General features: G+C 42.0%; 1 protein-coding gene across 1 annotated transcript; it reads right to left on the bottom strand.

Moving 5' to 3' along the window:
- Nucleotides 1-684: 684 nt before the first annotated feature.
- Nucleotides 685-10069, bottom strand: SMLR1 (small leucine rich protein 1). Its single transcript, XM_062187716.1, has 2 exons — nt 9855-10069; nt 685-1724 (listed from the first exon to the last, which is right to left on the bottom strand). The coding sequence occupies exons 1-2, from the start codon at nt 9979-9981 to the stop codon at nt 1603-1605; spliced, it is 249 nt and encodes an 82-aa protein (XP_062043700.1). The 5' UTR covers nt 9982-10069; the 3' UTR covers nt 685-1602.
- Nucleotides 10070-22562: the final 12493 nt, after the last annotated feature.

The raw sequence follows: 22562 nt of genomic DNA, 5'->3' as shown, positions 1-22562 counted from the left end.
GAGCCAACCTTACACACCAATTGATGACATCCACAAATTATATTTACTTTCACAAGTAAGAGAAAGTGCGATATTTGTCTTTCTGGCTTATTTCACTTAGTATATTGACTTCCAGTGCCAACCATTTTATTGCAAATGTCTGGATTTTCATTCTTTTGTGGCTGAATAATCTTCCATTTTGTGTATATATCGCATTTTCTTTATCCATAGATCAGTTGGTGGATGTCTAGGTTGATTCCATATATTTGCTGTTGTGAATTGGGCTGCTATAAACATGGGAGCACAGATATCTCTTTGACAATTTCACTTCCTTTGGACATAGTCCCAGGAGTGGGATAGCTGGGTCATATGGTTGCTCCATTTTTAGTTTTCTGAAGAGTCACCATACTGTCTTCCATAATTGTTGTTACAATTTTCATTCCTACTAACAGTGTATTAGGGTACCCTTCTCTCCACAACCTCACCACCATTTGTTATGTTTTTGTGTTTTGGGTAATGAGTATTGTAACTGGAATGAATTGATGCTGGGTTGTTTTGTTTGCCTTTCCCTGATGGCCAGTGATGGTAAATATTTTCTCCTGTGTCAGTTGGCTATGGTTCACAAGATCTTTTACAACTGTAGCTCACTGCTGAAATTGGTGCATAGAATTGGGTGAGCAAATTCATTGTGTTTTATAACGTGACTCACTCTAATAGCTTATTATATTCATGGCCAAAAATTGGAATTTAACCAGACATGGGATGTTTTGAACTTGCTGGGAAAATGTGGAGCACACAATAATAACACAGTCTGTTTTAGCTACCACCTTGAATTAAATGTTTCTTTTCAGTTGTCTCTGTTGTCTTCTAGGGCTCCCACGAAAAGGATTATTTTGCTAGTGAAATGTAGACTTCTTTCCATATATAGAAATGGCTCCCTGGTATTTTGATTTTTAGAGGCAAAAGTTTAAATTACTCTCCTTATGAATTTTGTGAAGATTCTCTTCTCCTTTTCTGTACCCAGCACGAAATTGTCAGTATTTTTAAGTCCCATCATGATGGACATGTGATCCATAGCTAGGATAGGAAGCCTACTTGTATTGTGGTGTATTATCACAATAATGATTTGTGTAAGCAGTTGGGAAAAGGAGGAATGTGAACTCAGGCCCAGAAATTCAGACAGAAACCGTGTCACTTAAGGAGTTGCTGCACTGGCAGAGGAGCAAGTGGAAACTTTTGCAAAGGAAATTTTCAAAGCTCTCTGCAAGGCACTCCACTTTCACTGTTCATTTTCTCTCTACCAAAATTTCTTCACCTTTCAAATCAGAATAATGTGGGTTTCCAGCATATTATTTAAGAAATTTTTAAGAATTGCATTTTTAAAGTGTGCCCTGATGAGTAGACAATGACAATGAAAGAAAGAAAAGTTATGTGTCCAGTTCATTGAGTATATTCAAGAAAATCTTACATTCTTCATACTTTCAGAACTGAGTTTCACTGAAGTTCTGTTAGATGATAGTTGCCCCTTTTCAACGTGGTTCACAGCAAGTGTCCTAGGATTCTGTATCGGCCTACATTGTTAGCTAACCTGCTGTCTGTTGCTGTCCAGGTAGTGGAAATTCATCATGCTTTGGCCTTGGTCATTCCCCGATAGTCACGCCGTTTCATTCTCCGGTGCAACGAGGAACTATCTTTAAGACTTTGTTGGCGGGAACGATAAGGAGCCTGGGACAGTTCTTCATTAACTGAAAGTAAAAACAATCTCAGTTAAGAATTTGGGAAGCTCAGTGTCATTGGTCATGTGCAGCTCCTAAGTGGATACTGGTGGCCATTTCTGACGCTGATGGCCCTAGAGAGTTCCAGAAGCCAGGTCTCAGAGCTGGTCATTTTGCAGGATCTCCCCAACCTCAGCCGCTTCCAGAGGAATGTAAATCCTCATTCTAAACACTGGTGCTGCTTAGGGAACAAATAGCCAACGTAGGAAGCATCGTCACCAGCAAAGGTGACTGTGTAGTAGATCAAGACAGTAATGGCTGGCGCTGTGGCTCAACAGGCTAATCCTCCGCCTAGTGGCACCAGCACACCGGGTTCTAGTCCCAGTCAGGGTGCCGGATTCTGTCCCGGTTGCCCCTCTTCCAGGCCAGCTCTCTGCTGTGGCCAGGGAATGCAGTGGAGGATGGCCCAAGTGCTTGGGCCCTGCACCCCATGGGAGACCAGGAGAAGCATCTGGCTCTTGGCTTCGGATCAGCGCGGTGCACCAGCCGCGGCAGCCATTGGAGAGTGAACCAAAGACAAAGGAAGACCTTTCTCTCTCTCTCTGTCTCTCTCTCACTGTCTACTCTGCCTGTCCAAAAAAAAAAAAATGTTAAGACAGTAATAAGCATTTACTGAGCATGTGTATAGGTCAGAAGTTAGGGATTTCTGCCCCTGTTGCTCCTTCCCCAAACATCTTGGGTATTGATAGTCTTCAAATAAGTCCAATGAGGCCTCTCTCTTTTACTTGTTGGCATCTTTTATTGACAACTCTGGCCATTGGAACTTTTCATGATCTACAATTCCTTAACCCCTGAAAATATAACTCCAGTGAAAGGTGCTCTACTAAAATATTAAAACCCATCACTGGTGTCCTCATTACTAAATCTACTGGCATTTTCCAGTCTCTCATTTCACTCCCTTGTAGTGTTTGACACAAGCCCCCTTTGCGCCCCACCTCTCCCACCTCCCACCGTTCTCCCTTTGCCTTTTATTATATACCCTCTTTCTGTGTACTGTCTGCTCCTGTGGCTTCAGATATTATCTCTGGCAATAGCCAAATTTGACTTTTAGTCCGGAGATCTTTCTTGAGATCTCGGTAGAACAAACACATCTCTCTTCTGACTGCCACCAACACACAATGAATCCTGTTCTCACTCTTACAAGTTTCATAATTATAATAAATGAAGTCAAGCTTGAGACCAGGAGCCTGTAATCTCATGAGAGATGACAGACATTTTTGTAGAAGAGTTGGACCTGAACTGTTTCCATTGGCTCCTACATCAAGTCCATGCCATTTAAACCTTGCCGGGCACTTTATATGCCATGCACCTGAAGATACACATGCTCTCCCTCCCTAGATTCTTCTAGGCCTTCACAAATATTGATTCATCATGATAGGATACATGCATTGCATTGGATGGTGACAAGCCCTGGGCTACATGAGCCTTGAGATATAACAGTTTATTGTGAGTACTTGCTATGTGCCAGCCACTGTTTGAAGCTGTTTGCATGCTTTATTTCATTTATAACTTTTAAAAAATTTATTTATTTGAAAGGTAGAATAATAGATAGGGAGAAACAGTCTTTTATTCAGTGGTTCATTCTCCCAAATGGCCACAGTTGCTGGGGCTGGGCCAGGCTGAAGCCAGGAGCTAGGAACTTAATTTGGGTCCCCTGCATGGGCAACAGAGGTCCAAATAGTTGAGCCATCTTCTGCTGCTCTCCCAGGTGCATTAGCAGGGAGCTGGAGCAGAAGCAGAGAAGCTGGGACTTGAACTGGCACTCTAATATGGCAGCATCACAAGTGGTCGCTTAACCTCTGTGTCACTGTCAACTCCTGCATCTCTAGTGGTGGTTTAACGTCTGTGTCACTGTCAACCCCTATTTCCTTTGACTATTGCCATGATATTATGTGCTAGTCACTATTATCATCCTTAACTTACAGATGAGCAGACTGAGGAAAGAGAAATCAAGATGAAGCAATTTGCCCAAGATCACAGAAACTGATGGATTCAGGATTTGCTCCCACGTAGTCTGATCCAGAGCCCGCACCTGCAGCCACTGGGTTACATTGCTTTTCCATATAGATTATTGCTATTTCAAAGGTAGACCTTTGAGATGGTCCATGGCTTAGACTATAAACTCTGAAATATGAGTAATTCTTCACTTTCATTCTTTATTAGCAACAGTCATGTTGGATGAGGGACCAGCATACAAAGTTAGAGCTGAAAATGGGTGATCTAAATAATGAGATTGAAAGAATATAACTGACAAGTGGAGAACTAGAATAGAGGAGCCAGGGAGAAGCTCAGCAATCTATAGTGAGTCATGTATTCAGTGGATCAAGTGTCTGTGCTAGGTACCAAGCAGAGATCAAAAGAAATAAAATAATTTATCTCTCTCCTAAAAAAATGTTTGCAATTTTGCCATCATTTTCTTTCAAAGCAATTATTAAGGAGAATGTGCACAGAGAGAGTAGACAAACAGGTGGCCTTCAAAACACCGGAGTTTTTTGTGATGCGAAATTCTGCATGCAATAAAATTTTCCCTCTTGGGTCAATGGGTGAAAATATATATATATATATATATATATGAATATTGGTCAATTCATTTGAACCTTTCTATAAAATTCTAGTCTTGTTTAAAATTGGCTGTCAGGTTGGTAGTAACTTTATTTGAGCCAAAAGCATCCATGTGTTTGATAGATGCACATAATACCTAATTTTGGTATTGGAGAGGGTTAGCTCTGGAGCCAGCCAGCCAGGATTCAAATCCTATCTCTACAGCTCTCTGGGTGAGTGACCTTGGGTAACTTATTTGACGATTCCAAGACAATTTTAATAGCAGTTACTATTATAATGACAGACGCACTGACTTTTATGAATTTATTAGCCAGCAGGGGTAATAATGACCAATAGTTGTTCAGAACAGGCACTTTATATGTGTGACGTCACTTGAACCCTCACAGCTATGTTCTGCTGTCATTTCTATTTTACAGATGAAGAAACTAAGGCTTCAAAAAGCTAAATAGAGTGGCCACTGCTACTGAGCTAAAATTCAAACCCTGTTTGAATTGGTTCCACAATCTGAGGTCTTAGCAATTTCAGTCTACTAATTCTTAAAGTTATCTGTTTTATACAAATAATTTTTTTGCTTTTTTTTAAAAAAGAATTTTACTTATTATTTACTTAAGCAGCAGAGTCAGAGAGAAGGAGAGGGAGAGAGGCAGAAACAAGAGATCTTCCATCTGCTGGTTCACATCCCAAATGGCTACAATGACCAGGGCCGGGCCAGGCAGAAGCCAGGAATCAGGGCTTCTTCCATGTCTCCCACATGGGTGCAGGGGCCCCAGCACTTGGGTCATTCTCTGCTGCTTTCATGGGTGCACTAACAGGAAGCTATAGTGGAAGTAGAGCAGCCGGGACTCAAATGAGCACCCAGATCAGATGCTGGCACTGCAGGCTGCAGATTTAACCAACTGAACGACAGTACTGGCCCCTATTTTTTTCCTCTTTTATTTTCAGCCACTAAAATAAACATTAAAACCATGCCTATCCACCCTACATATGCTCAATACATGTCTGTTTCACAATTTAAATAGCTGAAAGGCAGAAGCTGCTCCTTTACCTGACCTTCCTTTGGCTCTAACAACTGTTTTTGTCAATGTTAATTATTTTTGAACAATTTGTTCTCGACTGGGATGATTGTATTTTGTGGGCCAGGAGGCACTGGAAGTAGAGATTTAGGCATGGCAGAACTTGGGCAGAAAGGATAATCCCAACTCCCCTCCACCAGATGTTACATGTAACAGCACTGGCTGATGAAGGGTTTGACCATGGAAAGTTCAAGACCGAGACCTGCACCAAGAGCTGCGCCTCAAGGAAGTTGACAGAGATTGAAGAAATGCAGGATGTTAGGGGATTTTCTTTCTTTCTTTGTGACAAAATTGATGTCCTCTACATGCTAATTAAATTTACATGCGCCGTGACTTCCCAGGGCTCCCAGTGCAGGCATTCGTGTTGAATGATTCCAACACCCCGCATGCTTTCCATCACATCTTAAAACAGCTCTGCGTCTGACGGAGCAGGATGTGCGAAGCCCACAAGCTGCCTTTCTGTTTTAGGATGCAGGACTCTGAGGTTCTGTGGATGCACCGGCTAATCTGTCACTGTCCCTCTCTTTACAGAAACAAAATAGGAATGATTACATTTGCCATCACCATGGATGGAAGATCAGTGACATGACGTTTGACCATCTGTTTACAGTTTTTAAGTGGATGCTGCTAAATGGAGGTACAAACTGGTGATATTTTATTTTAGGCCCAGTGATCTCATTTGCCCTCAAGCTGGAGGGAGGATATTACTATTTCTCTTAGGAAAAGAGCTACAGAAAGAGCTTTTTTTTTTTGAGTACCCTTCTCCCCAGCAGGAAGGGGACTTTTGGAATTAAAGGAATCAGCTCCCGATAGAAATGGAAACATCATAGTCTAAGGTTGTCTGCTAACACTAGGAAATGTCATCAGGAAGATGCATAGATTCCACTTGAGAGAGCAGGAGAACGCAAGGAGAGGATGTTGTGAATATGACGTTCTTGAGAGAACAAACTGCCCATCATCTGCCACCACCCTGGCCAGGAGCCCAGAAGGAATAGTACCCAGGCCCTCTGCTTTCTTCACACTTGGGACCCACTATCAGCAGGATGACAAATAGCACCAGAGAGGACTACTATGCTGTTGTCTCTTGTCCCCTGCATGGTTCTTTGGTGGCCCCTGGGGACACAGCACTTCTAGTCATGAGTGTTCTTCCCATGAACACACTTGCAATGGGACATGCCCCTCCCTATGGCGATCAGTGACTGATACACAGATGTGTCTACCATAATAAACAGCTGGTTCCGCCTGCTTACTTGCCCCTCCTGCACTTCTTACCTGCAGTCTGGAAGCTCCCAGCATATTTCAGTGAGGGCAAGCCAAAGTAGGAGACCATGGAACCAGTGGCTCATTACATCCTTGGAGTATTCCTTAGCTTTTAGAGGATCCTGCCTGTGGTGAGAGTGCTCAGCTCTGACATTTGGGAAAAGATTCAGGAGAAAGGACAGGGGACTCACAGCCCCTTAACTTGACATCCTGGGAGGCCTGGGTCAGAAATGTACAGATTTGCAACATCTCCTTTAAGTTCTGATGATTTTGTTTTGCATGTGTGTGTGTGTTAAAACTTATCTATTTATTGTGAAAGTCAGAGTTAGAGAAAGGGAAAGACAAAGAGAGAGATCTTCCATCTGTGGGTTCACTCCCTAGATGGATGCAATGGCCTGCACTGGGCCAGGCAGAAGCTAGGAGCCTAGAGCTCCATGTAGATCTCCCACGTGAGTGGTAGAGGCCCAGGCATTTGAGCCATCCATCTACAGCTTTCATAGACCCTTAGCAGCTGGCTGTATGGGCAGTGGAGGAGCCAAGGCATGACAGTGTCACAGGCAGTGACCTTACCCACTCTGCCACAATGCCAGCCCCCTTTTGTGGTTTTGTAAAACTGGGATTATTTTTTTCTTGATCCCCAAAACCCACAGTAAGGTCTGTTCCACCTAGGGCAGTCCCTGTTATATGGTGGATTTACAGATATTTGTTGAATAAATGGGTGAATGAACAATGAGTACTATTGCCGTCCAAAAGCATGGTGCAAGTTTGCAACTTTAACATTGGGAAAAGGACTCTCCTGAGAGAGCACTGGCCCTCATTGTTGTGAGGCAGCCACCTTGCTGTCCCTTGGGTTAGAGCCCAAGTGGAGACTGTGAGGAAGATGTGGCATACTTGCTTAGGGGCAAGTCTTGGAGTCCAGACAAGCTCATTAGCATATCAGCATTTGGAAGGAAGAAGGGAGAAGGAAGTGTGAAGAGACAGTGGGACTTAGGGACCTTACACTCCTCAGTCACATCTTTCAGAAGCAGTTCTAGTTTTGTTGCTCCGTAACCTAAAGTTCATAATTTTTCTCTGAGGCTTGATCTCTAGACAACTTACATGGGTTGCGATGTGCTGAACACAGAGGGGATTTCCATGCAGTAATCACAGTGACACACACACACTGAGCCCTTCCTCTGGGCCTGGCCCTGATGTCAGCACTTTGCCTGTGTATTCTGTGCATACGCCCTCTAGGATGCCAGACCACACTTCTAACACAGGTTGCCTTCCAGGAATGTGAGTGCTATGTTTACACTCAGAATCGTCTAAATAAAATACTGTAGATACATTTACATTTCACATACAATACATGTTTGCCCAAAGATAAGTAAAGGTAAAAATCCAAGGTCCACCCTCTTTTGCAATGTCTATCTCAAATGTCAGATATTCACCGAGTCACGGAGTTATCAGACCTACTATAACTGGGGAGTAGAGGCCAATAAGAAACCAAGAGGCTGGCATTGCAGTGTGGTGGGTAGAGCCACCACATGCAATCCCAACATCCCGTATAAGTGCCGGTTCAAGTCCTAGCTGGTCCACTTCTGATCCATCTCCCTGCTCATGTGCCTGAAAAAGCAGTTGAAGCGTGCCCAATTTCTTGGGTTCCTGGTGGCAGACCTGGAGGAAGCTCCTGGCTCCTGGCTCCTGGCTCTGGTCTGCTCAGCCCTGCCTTCCAAATAAATAAAATAAATCTTTTTTTTTTTTAAATAAACTGAAATCCATGAAGCCATCTTGGCATGTTGTTTGCCTTATTTCATGCTTGATCCATTTTTGAGATACTGAAAATTTTAATCTGGCCGAAGAGGCAGCCAGAGATGAAACGTGGAAGCTAGGTGAAGCATTCCAGTCCCTAACTGTGACATCCACATCCTTTTACTGCTCCCTAGGGAGCTTAGTGTCAGCGGGAGCCTGGGGTACTGTGACTGACAGTGGTTATTGCGACACATTTGAAAGGTCTTCAAAAGAATGGGAATGTTTGCAGTGACTGGGCATTAACCAAGCTGGAGATCTCTGAAGGGGAGCTGTAGTTGGAAGCTTGGAGATTTCTAATTTTCTTTTCTTTTCTGGAGGCTCTTCCCCGGGCTCAGTACAATAATGAATGGCTGAGTGGCAGACTATCCAGCAGACTGGTCTCGGGGCAGTGGAGGATGAACTAACTTAATAAAGAAAGATTTATCCTGCAGAGTTAAATGCCATCATCACTCAAAAAAGAGAGCTGTTCATAAAAATGAGACACCAAAAATGAAAGGCTGGGGGGTGTTTGAGTGAGGTATGATGGGCAGCTTGCACTTCCATAATGTGCTCTCTGCCCTCTAGGATTTCTTGATATTATAAATCTCATCTTAGAAACACATATCCCTAAGTTTATCTCTGTTAGAAGTCAAGGTATATGATGTGGCACTAATCATTTAGGATGCTGAACATGTGTATGTATAATAACATCCATGACCACATTGCCTGTACTTGGCAAGCTTTTATGGAAGAGGAGGAGTTTTGAAGTGTGCTTTTCTGGTAGTTTAATATGACACCAACCAAATTAATAAATGTGACTAATTTTGTAGGGATAGTTATTAACCTCTAAGGTATTAATCTAATACTGGATTCACATGTAGCCTGTAAGTCACAGCCCAATTTCATGAATTTTAATTAAACGATCTTAATTCAGGAGCATTTGCAGCTTCCTGCGATTGTTTCTTTGCCTCTGCACCCTACGAAACAACTCTCATAGCTTTCCATTTGCCAAGCACTGCGTGCGATGGCACCGTGGTTAGCGCACTTCCTGACTAGAAGTTCAGTGGATAAGGAAGAAGTGTGTTTGGGCCCGTACTCCTGGATACCTGCACACACATGGACACACATGGACACATGCACACATAGAGAAGGCAGACATGGACACTGTTCTAATGTTTGTGAATGTATCACCTTATGAGACAGAGACAAATGACTATGGGTCAGAATTGCTGATTCACGGCCTGGCCAAGAGGGACTCTAGTTAAGGGTCCCTGCAGCAGGGCTTCTCAGCATACAAGCCACATAGTTGAAAGGATCAAACTTTGCCATTACCAAGTACCTGCAAACAACAAAAGATTTGCCAGCTGCACTGACAGTGCATTCGCCTATTTCAAAGGTGTGTCACGCGCAAGGACGCCTAGGGCTTCACACTTACCCTCAATCAGTTTGATCCTGAAGTAGGCGATGAGGAGGACCAGCAGCAAAGCCACAGGCAGGAAGACCCCAGAGAGCAGGAACCAGCCAGGGAGCTCTCTCACGAAGGCTGAGAGCACAGAGCTCATTGCCAGCAGTGCACACCCCCCAGGGACGAAGGTGGCTTTGCTCAGTCAGCCCTGTTTTCTTCTGGGGCTCTGGCCTTTGCTCAGCACATCCCTGTGGAACGTGTCATGGACTTTGCTCTATTTAAATAGGCAGATGGGTTCTGAGAGGGTGGCTGGCAGGTTACTCTGTAACTAAACTACAAAGTGTAGACCAATTGAAAGGTAGAACAGGCAAGCTCTCCCAGAAATGAGCTTTGACATGGCAGGGGTGGGGATGACTGGGAAGCTGAGATTTCTTTGGCTTCAGTTCATTTGGAATGAAAAGTACCTGATTCAACCGTTCCCAGACATAGGAAGAATTTTCCTTGTATTTCTTAAATTTCAGAGTTAAAACTTATAGAGTAGCCATGCTATTCTACCTGTGTACCTGTGTCTAGGAAACAAGTGAATGTTCCTATACCCATAGTTGATGAAACTTATACCAGGGGTGGAGAAACAAGATTCTTTCCACAAGTAAAGCTTCTTCCCAGTACTTGTGTGCTCTACTCTGAAGCCTTCTCTAAAAGTTGCATTAGTTGGCTTATTGACAATTAATTTCCCTGGAACCCGACTTCTGGAATAGATGCTGGTCAGCCAAAGAAAAGAAAGGCATGGCACCTGCCCAGTGGGAGTGGAGACAGACCGAAGCCGAAATAGCCATAAGTGACAACAGTGGAGGAGGGAGCGATTGGCTCCATTTCACCTGCCCCTGATGCTTGCTGCAGTAGCCTTGCTCTGCTTACTCTATCCATGGCCTGCTGTTGGCTACAGGCAGTGGCCCCAGCATCATAAGGAGAGTGCTCCAAGTTTCTGGGAAAAGAAAAAGTAAGAAACTGACAAATGGTAAAGCTGACAATGACTTGTTGACTATATTGAGTGCCAGTGACTGCTTTAGCAGAAAAATTTCCAAAGATGCTGGCTTATTAAATTAAAATTGACTTAAAGACTCACTTCCACATTCAAAGGATTCCCTGGAGAATTTTGAAAATTTGGTGGAGGAATGGGGATGGCAGCCACCTCCCAGGGTTCATCTCCCTTCTCAGAGGCTCACCTTGTCCCCATCCCCTTGGCAGCTACTCTTGTGAGTTTCTGGCACCAGATGTCAAGATCAAGCTATTGCCAGGGCCTCCCAAATTCTCCCATCAGGTACTTGGCATGGCCATGCAGAGACTTAACCCCAGCTGTAAAGTCTGCATCCTAATTCACAAAATAGAAAAACTGGAGAGGGTCTCCGCTGCTGCCTGGCGTTCCCGAGCCGGAGAATAGTAAACAGCTTCCTCCTCAGAAGAGAGATGTCTTAATCTCCCAAGTACATTCAGTGCACTTGATTTGTGTCTCTTCCCCCACTGCAGGAACCCAGAAGTGGTGTTGCTGCTATTATCTGGCTTACCATTTCCATTGAGATGCTCTCTGGTGCTCCTTCAGCTCAGACAAGATGGTAATTTGCAGCATGTCAGTCTTCAAACAGCCTCTATCAGCAGGTGACATTTCCAGGCAGATGTTAGGCAGTTGGTAGGTAGACAGTTTGTCATGCTCTTTCTTCCTGTTTCATTCTGTTTGCAAGGTTTCATTACATGCCAGGAGAAAGGTAAGTAAGGGGAATGGGCAAATATATAAACGACAATATTGTCATTCCCCTGGACCAATATATAAACAAAGTACAGTGGAAGTGCTGAAGAGAGACTGATTAATTCCAACCAAGGAATTGGGCTGAGTTCATTAAGAAGATAGCACTTGAGCTAAACCTGTGGGATGGGTAGCTTAGGAAAATCCTCCTCAAACAAACACATGACAGTAGGTAGGGCAGGGTTTGTGGAAGATAGGCAAGGACTGAGAGTAATCAAATGATACAGAGTTCAGAGAGTGTCATAAGGAGTACGCTGAGAGGGTGCAGTGCTGTCAAAGCTGCTAAGGACTATTCTATTTGGACAAGAAGGACCAGGCAAAGTTCTTTGATCATGGACATGCATGATGTGACCTGGGCCCAGGAATCACTTAGGCAGCACTTTACCAAATGAACTAGAGAGGTCTGAATAGGCTGTCTCATCACTGTAGCAAGATGGGAATCTGACATAGGAGACAACAGAGAGGGAGGCTGCAGGACAACCCCAGTGAATGATCCAATGGAGAGAGGGAGGTGGTGCCAGGGACACTAACCAATAATAACTATTCACTGACTATGAGTCATCTTCACAGTAACCTTCTGAGCCTCATTATACAGATGAAAAACTTAGGCACAGGAAGGGTAAATGAGATGCCCATGATATGCATCTATCTAGAAAGTGGCAAAGGTAGGATTCCAATTCAGATTCATATCCAGAACCAAGCTCTCTGTGCTGTATCTGACTTGGATGGTGGTGGTACAAGTGGAGGCCTGATTCCAAGGCTGGGCAGCAGGTTTGGATGGAGAGACATATAGTTTTGTAGGCATTCAACTGGAAGTGTTGTCGAGATGTTCAGGAACCCGGTGGAAATAAGGAGTTCAGGAGAGAAGACAAGGCTTGCCATGTAGATTTGGGATCTATTACTTACAGAAGGTGGCTAAGTCAAGGGGTTGGAGAGATTGCTCAGGAGGGAGTGTACATGACAATAAATACCAGTGGTAGACCCGAAAGAATGCTCTCTTTTAAGATATGGGAGGAAGGAAGAGGACCAGGGAAGAAGCTGAGAGGAAGGGAGGCACTCAGGGACAAGAGAGAAGCCTGCAGGAAGGAAAAGTGAGGGAAATGGTAGCAAAAGAAAGTTTCAAAAGAGGCAGGAGATAAAAGACGGAATCTGAGATCATCCAGGTCTGCACCAAAAGTTTTTGAGAGTATACTCTTGGAAGTAGACATCAATGTTTTCCTATTTTCTTTTAAAGTAGCTATTTTAGTGTAGTATTGAAGTGTAATAAACTGCACGTACTTAAATGTATAACTTGATATGTTTTGACATATGTTTATGCCATGAAGTTACCACCACAATCAAATAATGAATATATTCATTCCCCGTAAGTGTTCTCATGTTCCTTTTCGGTTTCCACCTTTGGATTCTCAGGCATCTACTTAACAACTATCTGTTCCTACTCATTTGTCTGCATCTTCTAGAATGGAATCATATGGTACGTACCCTATTAGTGTGTAGATTACTTCACTTAAAATTTGAAATTAACTTGTCTATATTAGTAATTTGTTACTTTATATTGCTGAATAGTATTTTGTTTATCTATTTACCTGTTGGTAGATATTTGGGTTGTTTTCTGTTTTAGGATACTACAAAAAAGGTTCTATTCACATCTGGTACAACTTCATAAGAACAAGTGCTTTCATTTCTTCTGGGAAAATACCTTGTAGAATGACTGGATCCTCTGGTAGATGTTTGGCAGTATCTTAAAAAGTCAACATACAGTTGTCAAAGTGGTTATACCATTTTATATTCCATCATTTGAAAATTCCAGTTCTTTTACATACTCAGAAACTGTTGGTATGGTGACTCTTTTAAATTTTAGACATTCCAATGGTTTGAATTGGTATATTGTGATTTTAATATGCACTTCCCTAGTGACGTTGAACATCTTGTCACATGCTTATCTGACATTTGTCTTGTTTGATGAAATGCCCATAATGCCCATTCAGCTATTTTATCCATTAATAAAAGTTATGTAGTTTGTTTTCTTATTGAATTTTGTGAGCTATTTATATTTTCTGGACACAGGTCAATTATCAGATATTTGATTTAAAAATGTTTTTCTCCCAATATGTGTTTTATCTTTTATTCATTCAACAATGTCTTTCAAAATACATAATTCTGGCCGGCACCGCGGCTCACTAGGCTAATCCTCTGCCTGCGGTGCCGGCACACCGGGTTCTAGTCCCGGTTGGGGCACCGGATTCTGTCCCGGTTGCCCCTCTTCCAGGCCAGCTCTCTGCTATGGCCTGGGAGTGCAGTGGAGGATGGCCCAAGTGCTTGGGCCCTGCACCCGCATGGGAGACCAGGAGAAGCACCTGGCTCCTGCCATCGGATCAGCGCGGTGCGCTGGCTGCAGTGGCCATTGGAGGGTGAACCAACGGCAAAAGGAAGACCTTTGTCTCTGTCGCTCTCTTTCTCTCTTTCTCTCTCTCTCTCTCTCTCTCTCTCTCTCGCTGTCCACTCTGCCTGTCAAAACAAACAAACAAACAAAAAAACCCCACATAATTCTGATGAAAAGCAGTTTGTCAAGTTGCTCTTTATGGATTGTGATTTTCATGTCTCAGAAATTTTGTGCAACCCAAAGTCACAAAAGTATCCTCTTATTGTCTTTATAGAAGTTTTATAGCTTTAGGTTTGATATTTAGGTCCATAACCTAAATGAGTTATTTTTTGTTTGGTGAGAGGTATGGATTAGAGTTCTTTTCTTTTTGTTTACATATGGCTATTATTTCAGCACTACTTGCTCCAATGAATTACCTTTGCACCTTTGTCAAAAATCAGAAGTCCATTTTGTATGGGTTTATTTCATCATTCTCCACTTTCTCTTCTGCTCCACTGATCTCATTGTTAATCTCTGCACCAGTACCACTCTGTCTTGATTACTATAGCTTTAGAATAAGCTTGGAAATCAGTTATTGTTTGTCCTCCAACTTTGTCTTTTTCCAAGTTGTTTTAGCTTGTATAGTTCATTTTCATTTCTCTATGAGTTTTAGAAAGTCAGCTTATAAATTTCTATAAAAAACACTGCTAGGATTTTTGATTAAAATTTTGCTGACTCTGTACGTCAATATGGAGAAAGAATTGAGTCTTCTGACCCATAAGCATGACATAGCTTTCCATTTATTTGAATCTTCTTTAATTTCTCTGAACAGTGATATACAGTTTTCAGTATATCAGCTGAACTTTCTTTTTGGATGTATCACTAAGTAGTTAATATGCTGTATGTTATTGTATTGCTTTATGAGTTTCAGTTTCTGATCATTGTAAGTATAAAAGATTTTCTTGGTTTATGAATATCACTGAGAACTTCTAGAATATTGAATATTTATAATTTATTAAAACATCCTTCAGAGTTTAAGATCTTTTATCCTTAAAGGCTCATGTCCCCATAAAAGCTGGTTTCTCAGGGTGACATGTAGGCACAGAATCTATAGAAACATGCAGATGTTTGACACACTGGTAATCTGTTGGGTTTGCCAGAACTTGTCATGGGGTTCCATAGAAAGTATAAAATTTGCTGCTGTAATTACATCAAATTCTTTGTATTTTTACCATTTAGGAATTATCATTAATCAAATTGGAAATGTCAACATTGGTGAAGATAGAGCAAGTGCTCCCAATGAGTTCCTGATTAGTGAGTGTTCCCACTATTGATTTACATGAAGAGTTAAGGCACAAGTAATTGCAAAAGTTGATATTTAGGAAAAAGTTCTCAGGAAATTGCTGTCACACCACATATTATACTGTACTGTTAGTGATAGCTGGCCAATTGCTACCTACCATAGCCAATTGCAACCAATTTAAGGTAATGCTAAATTCACCAGGCATCTGATTTAAATTCTGCATTTGGCTGACTGAGCCATAAAGGATGATTCATTGTAATGATATCAGAGCAACAGAAGTTCTGAAGTTCATCAGTAGAAGGTGCCAAAGAACCATTGACTGATAGCTGAAATATGAAATTACATATAGCAAAACAGCACAAAACATCAAATACAAGCAAAACTATCAAAATAATGACTTTTAAATGAAGTGGAGTGATGTAAAAATATGCGTGCTGTTTTTTTTTGACATGAGGTGTTGCTCACGATGCAGATGTACTGACTATTGCAGTGTGAGCCTACATCCCTCTGACTCTTTCCAGCTGCCCCTCTGGACTTTGCTCATTAGCCTAGGTCAATTAAAGTAGCATTGGCTAGCAGCAAAAGTACAGTAAATACAAAGACAAGAGCTCAGAACTCAGGTGGGAATAAATACAAGGTATTTATTCAATGAAAAAAAAAAGCTTTGTTTTGTGAACTTTTAGAAAAGACCTATGGGCCTTTTTTTTGTGGGTTTATTTTAGCATTCTCTATTGTGCTCCATTGATGTCATCATTAATCTTTGCACAGCCGGCGCCGCAGCTCACTAGGCTAATCCTCTGCCTTGCAGCGCCGGCACACCAGGTTCTAGTCCCGGTCAAGGCGCCGGATTCTGTCCCAGTTGCCCCTCTTCCAGGCCAGCTCTCTGCTGTGGCCTGGGAGTGCAGTGGAGGATGGCCCAAGTGCTTGGGCCCTGTACCCCATGAGAGACCAGGATAAGCACCTGGCTCCTGCCATCGGATCAGTGCGGTGCACCGGTCACAGCGCGCCTGCCGCGGCGGCCATTGGAGGGTGAACCAACGGCAAAGGAAGACCTTTCTCTCTGTCTCTTTCTCTCACTGTCCACTCTGCCTGTCAAAAAAAAAATCTTTGCACAAATACCACTCTGTCTAGATTATTGCAGCTTTAGGATAAGCTTTGAAATCAGGTATTGTTTGTCCTCCAACTTTTTTTTTTTTTATCCAAGTGATTTTAACTTGTGTAGGTCATTTTCATTTCCCTATGACTTTTAAAGAGTCAGCAGGTAACCAATACTGACTGAGGTCTTAACCTGTGCCTTAGAGGCATGGATTTGGAGGCTGTGGACATACACATAGCTAGGAGAAAGTGTGTGTCTTTGAGCTGTCATTCCTGTGGGGTAGACAGACAATAACCTATAGCAGCTAACAGTTCTTGAGTGCTTGTGTTGTTCCAGGTACTAAGCTAAGCACTTCACATGGTGTAACTTGTTACATGCTGATAGCAATGCCTTTGGAGAACCAGCTCTGTCACCATCATTTTACAAATGGAGACACTCAGGGAGCTTTCATAACTTCTCATGGATTGTGATACTAGAAGGCAGTGGAGTCAGGATTTGTGCCCAGAACCCAAACACTTATCTACTCTACTGCCTTTCAAATATATAACGTTAAGTAGTGATAATGCTCTGCAGGAAATAAAGCAAGACAAGAGATGAGAGAATAACAGGGAGTGCATTAGTAGGTGAGGTGTATTAGTCTTCCAGGACTGCCATAACAAAATACCACGGATTGCATGGTTAGATAACAGAAACGAATCTCTCCAGTGCTGAAGCCTGGAGGTTCAAGATTAAGAAGCCAGCAGCCTGGCTTCTCCTGAGGCTTCCCTCCTTAGCTTGCACTCAGCCCCCTTCTCACTGTGTCCTTCCCTGACCTTGATTCTCTGTCTCCTGGCTCCTGGTGTCTCTGCTGCTGCTTCTAAGAACATCAGCCCTGCAGTGCAGGGCCTCACCCTCACGACCTCATTGAGTCTACCTCCTTAAAAACCATGTCTTGAAGTATAGTCAGACTGGGGGCTAGGGCTTCAACATCTGAATTTTATCATCTCTAAAGGATTCTCTGAGAAGCTGACTTCTGAACAGACACTCAAGAAAAGTAAAAATAAGCCACTGCATTTTTGTTTTATTATTTTATCTTATTTATTTATTTGAAAAGCAGAGTTACAGAGAGGCAGAGAGAGAAAGAAAGAAAGAGAAAGAGAGAGAGAGAGGCAGTGAGAGAGAGAGAGAGAGAGAGAGAGAGAGGTGTTTTCTATCTGCTGGTTCACTCCCCAGGTGGCTGCAATGGCCAGAGGTGCGCCAATCTGAAGCCAGGAAACAGGAGCTTCCTCCAGGTCTCCCACATTGGTGCAGGGCCCAAGGACTTGGGCCATCTTCTACTGCTTTACCAGGCCATAGCAGAGGGCTGGATTAGAAGTGGAGCAACTGGGACTTGAACTGGCACCCATATGGGATGCTGGCAAGCAGTGGCTTTACCTGCTATACCATAGCACTGGCCCTACCACTGCATATTTGGAAGAAGAGAGTTCAAGGCAGAGGAAACAGCAGGTATTAAATTCCTAAGTAGGGAATGTCTGGAGTCTGACCAAGACTGAGGAAAGAGCCCGTCATGGCAAAGGCACAATGAGGAAGAGGAAAGTGGTGGAAAATACGCTTTGCAGAAATATTGATATGGCAAGTCAGTAGTGCTGGCAGTGGCCCAAGGAAATAAATATCCCAGAGTGTGGCCCATGAAATTCTGATTCTACTGTATTGTTTTACAAATCATTTGGAAAATGGTGAAATTAGTGCAGAAAATACTGGAGTAAGTAGGTTTTTATTGTAAAATTTCTTGGAGCCTTTGATTTGGTGACGTGCACCATAAACCCTAATCTCACATCCAGGAATATGACATGTAGCCTTTCTCAAGCTCACTGGACCATTGAGCTATTTTTTTTGCAGGAGAATCTCAGAAGATTGGGGTCTACCAAAGACACTTTTGGATATGAAATGCTCTTTGAGGAATTTTGTCCAATTGCTCTGAAGATGAGTATCAAAGGTAGGCTTTTTTTTTTGAGAATTATTCATTTATTTATTTGAAAGGCAGAACAACAGAGAGATATGGAGAGAGGTGGAGAGAAAGAGAGAGAGAGAATGAATTGATTTTCCATCTACTGGTTCACTCCTAAAATGGCTGCAATGAGCAGGGCTGGGCACTACCATATGGAATGCCAGTATCAATGCCAGTCCCCAGAAAGGTTTCTTAAAAGAGAAACAAATGGATAGAGAACGAACAATTTTAGGAGTTCCATAGGATTTTTTAAAATCAACTTTTGTTTTTGGTTCTGTAATTATTGCTAGTACAGTCTAACCCCAACAATTCATGGAGCATCATCAACTTTGTCTCACTGTTTGTAAGATTTCCCCATGTTAGCCCCTCCTACTTGGAAGTTACTTTGGTTATAAGAAAATGATCATTGAAACATGCCTACTTAAAACACAGATTCCTTGTAATTGCTTCCTACTCTCGTGGCAGGACACACTAGATGTTTCTAGTCATTTGCAGCCAGCTGTGGCAGGACTGGTGGCTCCTGGGACAGTATGAGGGTGAATGTCTGCACTCTAGGGTCTTCAGGAAAATCATGCCACTTTGACACATCACAAAGTTATTTTTTGTTTGACATGATTTGACATTTGCTCCAATCAGATTTCTAAATCTCTCTTTCCCCATCATATTTTGGCCAATCAGCAAGTTTATGAAATAAGAGATAGAAACAGAGACTTATTTACCATGAAACCAATGGAGTTTAAGTTTCAATGTCGCTTAGTTGCATGGGCCCTTTGAAGACCAGGGATGGATGCTATAAACAGATTCACATGGTTTCAGATTCTGTAAAGTTTTCAAAAGACTTACAAATTGCAATTGGTTAATATTCAGTCTCTTTCCACATCAAATTTCCCTCTGGTACATCTCTTGTGTCAAGGAGTATTGGAGCTGTCAAGGATATTTTTGGGACAGGTGCAGGGAGAAGATGAGTTGGGATATATTTAGATTAGTAGAATGTTTATGTGGTATGCAGTCATTCCTATATGTTAAGTTGTAGTTTATCATAGTATAAGAATGGCTCCCAGAAATACCCCTGCCACTCACTGTGTGACTCTCATGGAGTTGTGACTCAAAAGTACAACTGAAGGTCATTTTGCAATCTGAACATGTCCTTTGCACTTGACGTCAGAAGTGTGTACAGAATAGAAGAGTGTATTACTCAGCTTTTCATTATATAGTAAAATAGCTGAGGCAACCTTATTATACAAAGAAAAGAGATTTATTTAGCTCACAGTTTTGGAGGCTAAAAGTCCAAGCATCCTGGCTAAAGCTCTGGTGAGTGCCCTTGCTCTCCCCGTGGGTGGCATATGGTCGATTGCAGTGGCAGGAGGGCATGCAGGAGCAAGCATCACATCGCTAAACAGGAAGCCAGCCATCTGAGTGGGGTCGGGCGCAAGCTTTTATAGCAATTCTCTTGTGATAGCTAGCCAAGGTCTTGTGAGAAAGAGCTTACTCTCTTTTTGAGAGCCTCCCCCTTGTATCAGTCAGCTTTTTGTGACTTTAACTAAAATGAAAGGAGCCTCTTAGGAAGGAAGGTTTATGTCAGCTTACAGTTTGGAAATCTATAGTGGAAGATTGGGCAGCAATGGCTTAGGTTTCTGAGGAGGCTGGAGATGGTGGTGGGCATACCACATTGTGAACCAGGAAGTGTGATTTGCTTGTGTAACCAACCCTGTCATGAGAACTGCCATGACCTAAAGATTTCCCACTGGGGCCACCTCCAAGGTGCTGCCTTTAGATTTAAGTCTCCACCCTTAGTCTGTTAACTATTAATATAAGACTTTGGGAACCAAATTACAATAATATTTGGACCTTTGAGGGGTACCCAGGCTATCATCCAAGTCATAACATCCCTGGTTATCCCCAAACCATTGGAGGCAGGAAAAAGGTTTGAAATATATGAGGAGCCAGACAGAAGCTACTCTAGAAAATACTTCCAAACATCAGGCTGTAAATTCCTAAGTGGAAGATTTGACTTGCATTGATGACCAATCAGAATCAAGCTCTTCTGCAGTGCATTATATATATATATATATATATATATATATATATATATATATATATATTTGACAGAGTTAGACAGTGAGAGAGAGAGACAGAGAGAAAGGTCTTCCTTCCATTGGTTCACTCCCAAAATGGCCACTATAGCCGGCACTGTGCAGATCCAAAGCCAGGAGCCAGGTGCTTCCTCCTGGTCTCCCATGTGGGTGCAGGGGCCTAAGCACTTGAGCCATCCTCCACTGCACTCCTGGGCCACAGCAGAGAGCTGGACTGGAAGAGGAGCAACTGGACTAGAACCCAGTGCCCATATAGGATGCTGGCACCACAGGCGGAGGATTAACCAAGTGAGCCACAGCGCTGACCCACTGAGAGAGAGAGAGAGAGAGAGAGAGAGAGAGAGAGAGAGAGACTGTGTAAAATAGTGTTTGTTTAAAACTTCTTTGTTTGAGGACAAAAACTGGTAGCAGTAATACTAAACAGTAAGTGTATCTTTGTGTGATGGTGCACATTTTATGTATCCCAAACTATTGGATTACACTTTATCATGAACATTGGACCTTGTCGTCCTGACAGAGTTTGGTGTTTTAGAAAAATAGTACAAAGAATTTCTACCTGGTAGAGCAGGAGCTTGAATAACAGAGTGTTCAGTTACAAAGCCATATGTATTTATAAAAGATCAGTATTTGCAATATAAGAATAGTTTAACTATACAGTTAGATAGTTCAATTTACTATAGTAGCTATGCTTACATTTTATTTTCAGTGACTTATTACAAATGGCACATATTTGTGGGGTACAATGTGACATTTCAAAATGTGTGCACATTATGTAATGTAAGATCAGGGCAAATAGATCTGTCTCCTCAAACATTTGTCATCTCTTATGATGAAAAACATTCAAAATCCTGTTGTGTAGCTTCTAGAAAAGTGCAGTATGTTATCATTGTCCACAGCACCCTGCTATGCAGTAGAACTCCAGAAATTCTCCTATTTAATTACAACTTAGTGCCCATTAATGAACTTTCTCCCAACTGTCCTTCCCTGCTACTCTCACCAGCTTCTGAAAACCACCACTCTATTCTCAACTTCTATGAGATGAACTTTCTTCAGATTCCAGATGTTAGTGAGGCCATGCAGTATTTGTCTTTGTGCATCTGTCTTATTTTACTTAACATAATGGCCTCCAGTTCCATGTGCATTTTTTATGGTTGATTCCCCTGTGTACATTGAGCACATTTTCTTTATCCATTCACCACTTGATGGATAGATTCTTGGATTGTGTTTTTACTTGTTGGTTATTGTGAATAGTGCTTCGGTAGACATGGTAGTACAGATGTGTTTTCCACAGACTAGTTTCATTTCCTTTGACTATATACCAAGTAGTAGAATTTGAATCATTTTGCAATTCTAGTTTTTGAATCTTTTGTGGAAATGTCATACTGTTTTCCCTGATGATTACACTAATTTATACTCCTACCAATAGTGTGCAAGAATTCCCTTTTTCCCATATCTTCACTAGCACGTATTTTTTTGGTCCTTTTGATAAAAGCATTCTAACTTGAATGAGATGATATCTCTGTGGTTTTGATTTGCATTTTCCTAAAGATAAATGACACTGAGCATTTTTTATGTATCTATTGCCCATTTGAAAATGGAATTATTTGTGCTTTTTCTTTTGTGATTTGAGTTGAGTTATTTATGTATTCTGGTTATTAACTCCTTGTCAGATGTATAGTTGGCAAATATTTTCTTCCATTCAGAAGGTTTTTCTTTTCCCTTGATTGATTATCCCCTTTGCTGTGCAGAAGAATTTTAATTTAATTAAATTCCATTTATCTATTTTTTGCTTTTGTATATAATGCTCTGGGGACACATCTTTGCCCAATCTGATGTCCTAACTTTCCTGTATTTTTTTCTAGTAGTTTCATAACTTTCCAGAGTTATAATTGGATCTTTAATCCACTGTGCGTTGATGTTTTTAATATGGTGAGGCATAAGGGTCCAGTTTCACTATGCTGCAGGCAAATCCAATTTTTCCAACAACTTTCATTATAGAGAATATCCTTTCTCCTATGAGCATTCTTAGCATCTTTGTTGAAGATTAGTTGGTTATAAACGCATGACTTTATTTTTAGGCTCTCTATTCTGTTCCA

The sequence above is a fragment of the Lepus europaeus genome, chromosome 3 (genome assembly GCF_033115175.1).
Source record: "Lepus europaeus isolate LE1 chromosome 3, mLepTim1.pri, whole genome shotgun sequence".
Classification (NCBI taxonomy): Eukaryota; Metazoa; Chordata; class Mammalia; order Lagomorpha; family Leporidae; genus Lepus; species Lepus europaeus.
The sequence above is the reverse complement of the archived record's forward strand: the minus strand, read 5'-3'. Positions and strand labels throughout refer to the sequence as shown.